The sequence below is a fragment of the Nansenia antarctica genome (assembly GCF_963989245.1).
Source record: "Nansenia antarctica genome assembly, chromosome: 16".
Lineage (NCBI taxonomy): Eukaryota > Metazoa > Chordata > Actinopteri > Argentiniformes > Microstomatidae > Nansenia > Nansenia antarctica.
In genome coordinates this window covers 26292493-26305447 of record NC_137686.1, presented here as the reverse complement: position 1 = coordinate 26305447, position 12955 = coordinate 26292493, and the positions used below count along the sequence as shown (strand labels likewise).

The following is a 12955-nucleotide window of genomic DNA, read 5'->3' as shown; positions in this document are numbered from 1 at the left end:
GCGAGAGAGAGAGAGAGGAGAGAGAGAGAGGAGAGAGAGAGAGGGAGAGAGAGAGAAGGAGAGAGAGAGAGACAGAGAGAGGGAGAGAGGGAGGGAGAGAGCGGGAGAGAGAGAGAGAGAGAGAGAGAGAGAGAGGGAGAGAGGGAGAGAGAGAGAGGGGGTTTGGTAGTCCAGCCTCATCAATAATTCACCAGGGTCCTGTGGAGAAAAGGATTAAAAAGGAGTAAAAGGAGGATAAGAGAAGGACGGTGCGGGGGGGGGGAATGTGAGTAATTGCCAACGGGAAGAAAGTGACATCACACGTCCACAGTTGGCGCGGAAGGGATTCATTTCAGAATCGGCGGTGTGTCGGAGAGTCTCTCCGGCCATCCTTCATGTCGGGGGAACTGGGGGGAATATTAACTTCTCTAAAGTCATATTGTGCCAGTAAGTTCTTCTCAGGAAGGTCATAGTTCCACAATGACATTTATCAAAAGTGCTTTTAAACAGCTCTTCTAGACCTAAACAGATCTTCTAGACCTAAACAGACCTTCTAGACGTAAACAGACCTTCTAGACGTAAACAGACCTTCTAGACCTAAACAGATTCAGATCTTCTAGACCTAAACAGATCTTCTAGACCAGTGGTTCTCAAACCTCTCCTCGGGGACCCCCAGCCGCTACACATATTTGATCTGTTCCACCCCCAGCACACCTGATTAAACTGATCAAGTACAAAGCAATTGTAAACAGATCTTCTAGACCTAAACAGCTCTTCCAGACCTATAAAACCGCCAAGCTAATCTTTTGACTGTCTCTTTTCCTCATCCCCAGGTAGCGTGTTTGATTGAACGGCGGTTCGGCGTCTCTCACCTTTCTCCGCGGCGTGGGGGTGGGAGTTCTGCGAGAGGGCGGGGGGCGCGGGGGATGCGGAGTGGGTGCCTGGGGTCTGGGGCGACGGGGGGGTGGCGGGGGGCCGGTGGGTCCTGGAGGAGGAGGGGAGGGGGAGGTAGTCCTCCCCCAGGGAGCTCCGGTGAAGCTCCACGTCCACCACCTGTGAGGAGAGGTCAACAGGTCGACGGGTCAGAGTTCACGTGTGTGAAAGATACGGCACGCTGTATAGAGATAGATGTTACCGGTTATGAATGAAACGTTTGGGCCGCGGTATCTTGAAGACTACAAATATCTTACAACTGTTTTGTAGTGTCACAGAGGAGTTAATAATAATAATAATAATAATAATAATACATTAGACTTATATAGCACTTTTCTAGACACTCAAAGACACTTTACAAACTGAGAAGATCAAGTAGTAATAATAAAAAGAAACAAAAAATGTATTTAAAAAAGTATAGGGGCCTAATTAAGGTAGTGCTGGGGACACATGGGAAGGGGAGGGTTAACTGGTGAATAGCCTGAAATATAAGTAGTAGTAATAATAATAATAATAGTAATAATAATATTACCGTTTCTGCCCCTAGTGTCTGCAGCCCTGTGTACGTTCTGTCGAGCTGTAGGAAGGGATGAGAGAGATGGTTAGAAATCAATAGAAGAAATCTCTGTGTCTAAAAACATCAAAACAGGCAGCCTGCCAATGACGAAACAAGCATTACTCTTCAATTAAATAAACAGACTGAACTGAATGAAGTCTGGGGAGAATATTCGTCTCACTAGCAGTAATCAATGCACTTAATTGGCATCTGACAGAGAGAGAGAGAGCGAGAGAGAGAGAGAGAGAGAGGGAGAGAGAGGGAGAGAGAGACAGAGAGAGAGAGGGAGAGAGAGAGAGAGAGAGGGAGAGAGAGAGAGAGGGAGAGAGAGAGCGAGAGAGAGAGAGAGAGAAAGAAAAATAGAGAGAGAGAGAGTAAGTAAAGCTTTATTTATATAGCGCCTTTCGTACATGAAATGCAACTCGAAGCGCAGAGAGAGAAAGAGACAGATATATATATATATACAGTATATAGAGAGAGAGATAGAGAGAAAGAGAGAGAGAGAAAACAAGAGACAGATAGAGAGAAAGAGAGAGAGAGAGAGAGAAAGAGAGAGAAACAGACACACTCAAAGAGAAGCATCATCATGTCCCAGTGGTCCTCTGTGAATCCCACGTGTTTGACCTTTGCCCTGTCACTACAGTTGACCCCCCCCCCCCCGACCTTCAGCTGGTGCCCCCCCCCCCCCCCCCCTGACCTTCAGCTGGTGCCCCCCCCCCCCCCCCCTGACCTTCAGCTGGTGGATGATGTCGATGCGTTTGTTGCGGGGGTCTTTGAAGTGGATCTGGATGCGGACAGGAAACTCCCCCCAGCCACGCCTCGTCAGGTGGAAGGGATGCTCGCTGTGACACACACACACACACACACACACACACACACACAGACACACACACAGACACACACACACACACACGGTTAGGATCTCAGAGGTTACACAGACACAGACACGCAAATACACACACACACGGACGGACAGACAGACAGACAGACACACGGATACACGGATACACGGATACACACACGCACACACACACACACACACCTCAGTCAAGTGCAACGGCAAACTGGCACAGGTTCAGATCAGGCCAGTACAATTGTTGGCAACAACTTCCGAGACTTGTTCTCACACACACACACACACACACACACACACACACACACACACACACACACACACATACGCACATACGCACATACACACACCATCACAAGGATAACAAGTCCATCAAAGTCTGAGAATCCAGGTGTGAGACTTATAAAGAAATCCAGGCTTATTTTTGAAACCCGCAAAAGACTAAAATAAGCCTGGATTTTCCTTTAGTGTCGTTGATGGAACACCCCCCAGGTGTTCCTGAGTAGGGCTGCAACGATTAGTCGACATAATCGACGACGTCGATCATAAAAACTCATCGACGTGGAATTTTAGTGTCGACTAATCGTTTTTTTTTAAACGGGAGCCATGCAAGAATCAGCTGGGTAAGTTTTAGCTAACGTTGTTAGCCAACTGGCTAACGTTATATTGTTAGGGTCGTAATGTTTATGTTAGCTTTACTGTTACATGTTGGAAAACAACGTCTCATGGACAGGGCTGTACATGCTATGAGCGTTTGTGCTATTAATTTATTTGCCCTGTGGCACGCGTGTGACAGACAGAGGCGCTTGTATGTAACGTTACGTAGCAGGGATTTTCCATGTTGAAGCCAGGAGAACGCGAGATGAAATGAAGTGAGGGGTGGTCGCTATTAAAATACCAGGTAGTCATGGTGGATGATCATGAATGATGCTTGATAAGTGAATGCTATTTCAATTATGTTGAGTCCACCAGCGAGCTGTCTGTAAGATAAACAGCGCCAAGCGTAGCCTACTAACGTGAGCTGTCTGTAGTCTAGCCAGCAATGCTAGCTAGCCAATCAACTAGCTCTGTGAGCAGCTGTAGCTTGGCGTAACGTTCGGTTAGATAGCTAGTTAAGCCGGATTTATGCTTCTGCGTCGCCATTTACGCGCAGCGAAAAGCCACACGACTAATCGGAAAAATAATCGACAGATTAGTCGACTACCAAAATAATCGTTAGTTGCAGCCCTATTCCTGAGAGACTCAAAGCCCAACTAAACCGTGACAACTCTTATAATACCACATCCTTCACCCCCCTCCCCTGCAGTAACAGGCATGTCGAAGTAACCTGTTTGTACATACATACATGTATCTTGCGTGTTATAACGGTATGTCATGTATGTCTGGGACTACCCTTCTCGGGCCAAAGCAACAGTTCCATTTTATGAAAAAACGAAAACAGTTAAAACGTTTTCTTTCTGTGGCCTGGGGTGGTCCCGTGGTCTAGCACCGCGGTCTACAGTGCACACATACGCCCATGTCGGCATGGGTTAGAATCCAGCCCATGCCCTGCTGACACGCCCTCCTCTCTCTCTTCTTCTCCTTACTTTGCTTCACTATATCTGTCCTATAAAATGAAAAATATGAGTGGGACTGCCCCACTCGGAAAAAAAAAAAAAAAGGTTTTCTTTCTTTCTGTGAATGTGGAGTGAATGAGAGAGGTCTGACGTCTGTGTCTGTGCCTCCTCTTGTGAGAGCAGGAGAGTGGGATGTGGGATGTCTTCATGTCTCTCTCAGCCCTCTGACACGCCGAGTGTCTCCCCCTAAATCAATGGCCTCCGGGCTGCTCTCTCATCTCTCTCATCTGTCTCATCTCTGCTCTTTTGATGCCAGGGGGTTTCATCCCTGCGGCCCTGGGGGGTGATCTGAGATCTGACGCTCTGTGTGTGTGTGTGTGTGTGTGCCTATGTGCGCAGGCATGTGTGTGTAGGCGTGTGTGTGAGCGTCTATGCGCGCGCACAAGGGTGTGTGTGTGTGTGTGTGTGTGTGTGTGTGCACACCTGCCAGTGTCTTTATGCATATTTTATTCCCACACGTCTGCACTCGAGATGTGTGGGAATCAGCAATGAGCTTCGTGTGTGTGTGTGTGTGTGTGTGTGTCTGTGTGAGTTACGTGTGTGTGTGTGTGTGTGTGTGTGTGTGTCTGTGTGTGTGTCTGTGTGCCTGTGCCTGTGTGTGTGTGTGTCTCTGTGTCTGTGTGTGTGTGTGTGTGTGTGTGTGTGTCTGTGTCTCTGTGTGTGTGTGTGTGTGTGTATGCGTCTGTCTGCGTGTGTGTGTGTGTGTGTGTGTGTGTGTGTGTGTGTGTGTGTGTGTGTGTGTAGGTGTGCCTTGTCAGCTGTAACAGCTTGGGAGCTAACAGGCTAAGACTCAGAGGTGGGGGGGGGGCAGGGCAGTCTGAACCAGCAGGGGATCCAACATCAGCAGGTTAAGCCTTAGAGACATCGCAACAGTTTAGAACACAGCAGACAGAGACACAAAGAGCACAGATGCACCGTTTCATTTCCGCTGCAGAGAGCGGGTTCACACCGCGTTCGACATCCTTTCTGGCGTGTTCTACACCACTCATTTCTACCGGAACATTCTGTAGACGTTCCGACACACCAGATGATGTCTTTTCTACACAACACTTTTAACACTAGGACAGCCGTGCCTTTTTTACCTACTATAAGAGCCGCCTCGGGGGTCAAATGACCATAGTCTTTGCAGTGGAAAGCTGTTATTTACACACAACGACCACTAGTTGTCCGCCTTGTAAATTAACCTGCCTCGTACACAGAAAAACTACAAAATATCTTTATACTAGCTTATCCTGATGTGCTTTTGAAAATGTAAGGATACTGGGTGGTAGAACGCACATATCTAGGAAAAGTCATGAAAGGAGGGTCCTGAAATTTGAGTGTTTGAAATTCGAGTGCAAAGATAGCCTATAAAAATGTTTTTACTGTTACATCTTTTGGCTGTTCTCGTGTTAAGCACACATTTCAGAACGTCCTGGAACGTTGTGCGTCTCTGAACGGACCTCTGGGTGAACCTGCGGTGGGAGGCTCGACTGCTGCTACTGTCAAGCCCAGAGGCCCTGGTGAGGCATTAGGTGTCTTCTGAGTGATTACACTGTCTGTATGAGCGGAACAGGGAGTGTCTGTGATAGGCAGCATTAGTCATGTGTTGTTGACTGTGTGTGTGTGTGTGTGTGTGTGTGTGTGTGTGTGTGTGTGTGTGTGTGTCTGTGTGTGTGCGTGTGTCTGTGTCTTGTGCTTCTAGGATGGGTTTAACCTCTCAGATCCTCACCCTGAATGATTAAAGGGAGGAACGGAAATCTGACTGGAAGTTTTGGTGCATTATGACACGACCACATGAGGGCGCTGTGGGGGAGGTTTACGACTGTGGTTTGTTTACTGACATACCACACTTAAGTGGCCGTCGAGTGCTCGACTGCTTCTGCCTCTAATTACACCAAGCCACAGACGTGTCATCACAACAAGTTGGAAAAAGCACTAAAGACGTGATGATAATAATAAACACCACTATGACTTTCTTATAGAATGTCTTACTGTCGATGATTGTGATGTAACTTGTATTTCACTTACTTCAGACACAAACACTTCTATCAATGTCTTTTATGCATAAACTTGTCTTATTGTTTATCTATTTACTTCTTATATTTGCTTTTATGTATTTACTTCTTATATTTGCTTTTATTCATTGCCATTTTTATTTTCTTACTTTGCTCCTCTTGCTGTATTTTTAATAATGTATGTAAAGCACTTTGAATTGCCCCTGTTGTATGAAATGTGCTATACAAATAAGCATGCCTTACTTACAGACAAATGTATGTTGTATAAGAACATCTGATAAAACACGAAAACCACAATGGAAAGTGGCGTGGTTTTATTCCTACGTTGTCTAACACTTGTGTCTATTCCTCCTCTCCCTCCAGCTTGGTGTGAAAGTGGTGGGTGGGTGAGTGTGTGTGTGTGTGTGTGTGTGTGTGTGTGTGTGTGTGTGTGTGTGTGTGTGTATTATAATAATAATATCTTAGATTTGTATAGCGCCTTTCTCAAACCCAAGGACGCTTAACAGATTTCATAGACAGACAGTCAGAACAGAAACACAAAGCAAAGAAACAAAGACAACGAGAGTGACAAACTAGACTAGAGGCCAAAGGTATAGGAGGCTTTAGCTGTCGACCTGGGATAATCGTAGAGAAATGGTGTAACTAGGGGCAACGCTCCATCACATCAGATCATAACATGTTGTTCGCCTGTCTCTCGAACTCTCACCTGTCGCCTGAGGCCTGTATATACTTTTTCTATATATATTATTAAAAAAATAAAAAGAATGCTGAGTGATCGATTCAATAACAACACAAGCCCTGCCTCTACTCATACGTAAGCACAGACATGTGCAACACACACACACAAATAGATACACACACACACGACACACACACACACACACACACACACACAGGACATAGACACACACACACAGGACCCACACACACACACACACAGGACATAGACACACACACACAGGACCCACACACACACACACACAGGACACACACACCACACACACACACACACACACACACACCTGACTTCCACCAGGTCGTTGGGCTTGTAGCTGGGGTGCAGAAAGAACCAGACTTTCTTGACGAAGTGGTCGATGCTGGGCTCCCTCCTGGAGCCGCGGACGTACACCATCCACTTATGAGTGGACTGGTCATTCTCCTCCCGCGTGTCTGGGGGGATGTACCTGAGAGAGAGGGGGGGGGGGGGGGGGGCAGAAGGAGGAGGGAGGGAGAAATGTGCATTAGTGGGGGGATAGAGAGAGAGAGGGAGAGAGGCAGACAGAGACAGAGAGAGAGGGAGAGAGAGAGACAGAGAGAGAGAGACACTGTGAGAGAGAGAGAGAGAGAGAGAGGCAGAGAGAGAGAGAGAGGGGGAGAGAGCAACAGAGACACAGAGAGAGAGAGAGAGACAGAGAGAGAGAGAGACACTGTGAGAGAGAGAGAGAGGCAGAGAGAGAGAGAGAGGGGGGAGAGAGCAACAGAGACACAGAGAGAGAGAGAGGGAGAGAGAGAGACACCGTGAGAGACAGGTGGGAAGGCCTTATGACAATCACACTTGTTTTCAAACCAGGTCACGTCCCTGCTGTGCCTCTGCCCCCCCCACCGCCGCCCCCAAGACGTCCTGTTCCTCATCCCGTGGAGGGAAGAGAACAGATCTCAGGTCATGTGATCCCAGGTCATGTGGGTCCCGGCGTATCAAGACCAGGCTTGTAGGTAGGAAGCCAGTTATTACCCAACGACCTCACTGCACTGCGATAAGACTGAGAGACTAACACTCAAAAACAAGGTGTGTGTTGCTGGCTGCCCCAGACACCTGCCCCCCCCCCCAGAGATGGGCTGGCTGTTGCAACACCACCCCCGCCTGACACCATGGGAATAACAACGACAAAACAGAGAGAGAGGGAGAGAGAGAGAGAGAGACAGGGGGGGGGGAGAGAGAGACACACAGAGAGAGAGAGAGAGAGCGACACTGTTGTTGCTTTGTTTCTCAATGTGAGAGAGAGAGAGAGGGAGGGAGGGAGGGAGAGAGAGAGGGATAGCGACACTGTTGTTGCTTTGTTTCTCAATGTGTGAGAGAGAGATAAAGAGAAAGAGAGAGAGAGAGGGAGAGGGAGGGAAAGAGAGAGAGAGATAGAGGGAGGGAGAGAGGGAGGGAGAAAGGGAGAGAGAGAGAGAGAGGGAGGGAGGGAGGGAGGGAGGGAGGGAGGGAGGGAGGGAGGGAGAGAGAGATAGCGAGCGACACTGTTGTTGCTTTGTTTCTCAATGTCTCAATCTCTCTTTTACTGTCAAGTCTGCATGCCGTTCATCAGGAACGACGGGTTATTAATCCCCGGAGAGACAGAAAAGACAGAGACAGAAAGTGAACAATAACAAGAAATGTTATTGGTTCGTCAGTTTGTCAGCACTTTCCTGCAGTACAATTTTGTTATAATAACAATACATGCCGTTTAGCTGACGTTTTTTTAGCTGACGCGACTTACATTATAAAAACCCATCCTTTTAATATTGCCTTTAAATGACAAAATAATTAAATTAGATTATATAAAGCACTTTGAGCTGCAACGTTTGCAGGAAAAGCGCTATACAGATAAAGTTATTATTATTATTATTATTTGCAGTGAGTGCATACATTTAGCTGTATATACTTTGTAAATACTTGATACATTTGTTGTGTATTAGAACGTGCACAGCTCTGTGGAGCGACAGAGTCAAGACAGGTACAGGTGAGTGAGACAGGTACAGGTGAGTGAGACAGGTACAGGTGAGTGAGACACAGGCACGGAGTGAGTGAGTAACGTAAATTAATCCCTGTAAATTCCATGGAATTATACAAGGTATACCTGACCAATGGTAATTGCCTGAGAGAGAATTTCCCTGTACAGTTGTGTTCACACATACACCTCACCAGGTAAATTCCATGGAATACACTGGGAAGGCTCGTATGTGTGAAAGAGATTTTAGAGAGAGAGAGAGAGAGAGAGAGAGAGAGAGAGAGAGAGAGAGAGAGAGAGAGAGAGAGAGAGAGAGACACTGTGAGAGACAGGTGGGAAGGCACAGACACAACAAGGAGCAGTGAGGAGGTCGGAGGTCAGCGGTGGTGGTGGTGGTGACGTACTTGGACACGTTGCCCACGACGATGGTCTTCTTCACGTAGAGCCTGGAGGCCTCGTCCCCCGTGGTGTGGTAGGTCACCCTCTGTTCCGCCGCCAACGTCGAGGCGGACGGCACGCCAAACGTGTCCTTCAACAACAACAAAAAAGGAACCGATTTAAAAAGGTGTAATACTACTACCTTCAGCCGATGAATAATTCTCCCTGAGTCAGTCACTCAGTCGGCCCATCCGTTCGGCAAAGGAGTAGTATACAATTGAGTATTAGGTTTGTCTTCAGCTGCTGAATAACCCCCTCCCCACTCCCCCCATCAATCCATCCCTCCATCCCCCCATCTCTCCGTCCCTCCGTCCCTCCATCCCTCCTTCCCTCCGTCCCTCCATCCCCCCCGTCCCTCCGTCCCCCCCGTCCCTCCATCCCTCCCTCCTCCCATCCCTCTATCCCTCTATCCCTCTATCCCTCTATCCCTCTATCCCTCCATCCCTCCATCCCTCCATCCCTCCATCTCTCCATCCCTCCATCCCCCCGTCCCTCCGTCCCCCCATCCCTCCATCCCCCCATCCCTCCATCCCCCCCCTCCGTCCCTCCATCCCCCCATCCCCCCATCCCTCCATCCCCCCGTCCCCCCGTCCCTCCATCCCCCCCGTCCCTCCGTCCCTCCATCCCCCCCATCCCTCCATCCCTTCCTCCCTCCCCCCATCCCCCCATCCCTCCGTCCCTCCATCCCTCCATCCCCCCGTCCCCCCATCCCTCCATCCCCCCCCTCCGTCCCTCCATCCCTCCGTCCAACCATCCCTCCATCCCTCCGTCCAACCATCCCTCCATCCCTCCGTCCAACCATCCCTCCATCCTCCATCCCTCCGTCCCCCCGTCCCCCCGTCCCTCCGTCCCTCCGTCCCTCCATCCAACCGTCCCCCCGTCCCCCCGTCCCCCCCCCCCCATCCCCCCCCCCCGTCCCCATTCCTCCATCCCTCCCCCGTCCTCACCTTCCCTATGTTCCGGCCAGGCCTGCTGTTCCTCTCCTGCCTGCTCCTCTCCTCCCCCCTCCACGCCCCCTCCCCCTCCTTCTCCGGCAGCTCTCCCTGCTGGGACAGGGACTCGGCCTCGGAGGCGCCCAGGGAGAGGTTGTCTGAGCCCTGGTTGAGGGGCGAGGAGGAGCGGGAGGGCGACTCCAGGAACCTCCGGATGGCCGGGTGGTTCAGCACCGCAGGGTCGCTCTTGGAGGGCTGCTGGGAGGAGGAGGAGGAGGAGGGGGAGGAGAAGAAGAAAAAGGAAACACTTTTAACTCAAACAGTATGCACTGTGGCTTCATTGCGTCAACAAATACCTTCTCACTATTGTCACTTTTTAAAAAAGTGCCTATTGTCATTGTCGGGATACCGCTAATTGTATCCGGTCTTATTTCCTGTCTTATTTGTCATTTATGTCCTGTACTATTGTCATTTTTTTAATCTTTTTTTTAATCTTGAATTATGTCTTGTGCTGCAATGTCAGGAGCCTAAGAATTGTACTCTTTTACACTTGAACAATGAAACTCTCAGTCCAACTCACTGTCCCCTAGACCACCACAACCCCCTTCTCTCAGCCCACCACAGAGTCACAGGTGTGCTCCAGGTGTCTTCTTACCTCCACCAGTTTGGGCACTCCGGCGTTGGCGTAGTAGTTGGCCACTATGCACGCCCTCAGCTTGTCCATCATCCTCCTGGCCTCATTCAGACGCTGCAAACAGAGACACCAGGAACACCATGACCTCACACCCTCTCATGAAACAGTTACGATGCTAGGACAAATGTATAAAACATCAGAGAGCGATATATATAAAAAGGAGGAGGACAGAGCCTTCAGTGTGGCAGCACCCCCCCCTCTGGAACTCTCTCCCCACAGTGATCCGCAACGCCCCCTACCTACCCTGGTCACCTTCAAATCAGCCCTCAAAACTCATCTGTTCACCAAGGCCTTTGGCCCCTAGTTTAGTTTTGTCGCTGTCTCTTTGTTTTTTTTGTTTTTTTCTGTTGTATCTGTCTGACTTTCTGTCTGTAAATTCTGTAAAGCGTCCTTGGGTTTGTGAAAGGCGCTATATAAAACCAAGATATTATTATTATTAAACCTCCTACCTGGCCGATCACTTCTATCTCGTGCTCTTTGCTCTTCATCTCCAGGTTGAACTGGTCCTTGATGATGGCTTCTATCTTCTGCACCGTGGCCTCCCGCGCTGAGGAAACGGATCAAAGAAGAAGAAAGGGAACAAAATGAAAATGAGAGAATCTGTGTATGAGGCTAATTTTGCTCAGGGTCAGGGGTCTCCTTGGTAGAGGGGGGGTTGGGGTGGGGAGAGAGATGGGTGGCAGGTTGAGTGACTGTTGTCTTTTTTTGTTGTTGTTTCTTTTTGTTATTGTTTGTTTATGTCTGTTATGGGGGGGTAAGTAAAATAATAAGAAATTGATCATAAAAAATAATAATAAAAATGAGCGATGTACATTAACAGGTACCGAGACAGAGATCCTGCAACAACAACAACAACAACAACAATAATAATAATAATAATAATAACCATTATTTGGATAGCACTTTTCCTGCAAACGTTGCAGCTCAAAGTGCTTCAATCATTATACAATCATCATTTAATGATTTAGTCATTTAAAGCCAATATTAAAAAGATTAGTTTTTAGTCCCAATGGAGGGAGGGGGGGCGGGATCAGACCTTCAATCAGCAGCCTTGCAGCTCCAGGGCAGGTGCACTACCTCCTGTGCCATAAAGGGCAGAGAGACTATAATATAAGAGTAGCTTCTGCTTTATGTGTTTTCAATCTTACCATTTTGTTCCACCACTTTGTGCCTCTTGTTCTCCTGGACCAGCGAGATGTCCTCGTAGTCCGGATCCTTATCTTCTATCTTCCTCTTGATCCCTGACATGACTGTCTGTGTCTGTGGACCACAGGAAAGAAAGTGTCAATATAATATCACCATCCACATTCAAACTTTCATCCCTTTTCTTTACACGTTTTGTATGTCAGTCAGTGTATTGCTTTAGGCTTTCCACCTGCAGTATTTTTCTACTAGTTATTCTCTTGGCAGTTGTGGTTTATTTAATTAAACAATAGCTGGTGCTGGAAATAATCATAGCACCTGAAATCACTGTCAACTAGTGACAGTCAGTGGCTAGTTGTTAGCATAAGCTAACCTTAGCTAACATAGCCAGGGGGGGTATTCCATCAACGTCGCTAAAGGAAAATCTAGGCTTATTTTGAGAAATCTCGCGAGATTTATCAAAATAAGCCTAGATTTCTATATAGGAGTCTCGCGAGACTTAATCGAAATAAGCCTAGATTTTCCTTTAGCGACGTTGATGGAATACCCCCCAGCTGTCAAATAAAAAATAAATAGCCCGGCAATGACCTACTAACTTCATACTATCAAAGTGGTTATGGGCAGTTAGGGTTAGTAACATAACCCGTTGTCAAAGGCTGTCAGACATGAAACACATGATGAATTAACACGAGCTAACCGGCTAAGGCGGCAGTTAGTATGTGCAGCACCCAGCCTAGCGACGGACCCGCCTCCTACTCGAGCCCGAGGTCTGAGGTGAGGCCTAGTCATATTGATATTGTTTCTTGGGGCTCAAACCGTTTTTGGGGGGGAAATACACGTTACTGGCAAAACAACCAATGCAATTATCTTTACATTTCACATCCCACCGTTCAAACTCAACTGTGTTTAGGCTTATAGTAGCAACAACACCCCTGTACCCACAACAACACCCCTGATCAACCCCGGGGATCAACCCTACCTCAGGCCGCTGCGCTGCCGGAACGGGACGTACGGGAGTCCGCGGGCTGAGGCTGGGCCTGCGAGCTGTAGACCCGTGTGAGGGGGGAGGACACCGTGTCTGCTGGTTAAAGCTCAGTAAACGG

General features: G+C 48.4%; 1 protein-coding gene across 1 annotated transcript in view; it reads right to left on the bottom strand.

The window, feature by feature from the left end:
* The window catches only part of yeats2 (YEATS domain containing 2), a gene marked incomplete at both ends in the record, with an annotated part of 28709 nt that extends 16752 nt beyond the window's left edge, over window positions 1-11957 (bottom strand). Inside the window, 9 exon segments of the mRNA XM_080547107.1 lie at window positions 852-1032; window positions 1445-1489; window positions 2199-2310; window positions 6957-7118; window positions 9050-9174; window positions 10031-10273; window positions 10671-10763; window positions 11159-11256; window positions 11858-11957. Of these exon segments, the coding sequence (XP_080403233.1) occupies window positions 852-1032; window positions 1445-1489; window positions 2199-2310; window positions 6957-7118; window positions 9050-9174; window positions 10031-10273; window positions 10671-10763; window positions 11159-11256; window positions 11858-11957 (1159 nt within the window).
* Between the last annotated feature and the right edge of the window lie 998 nt (window positions 11958-12955).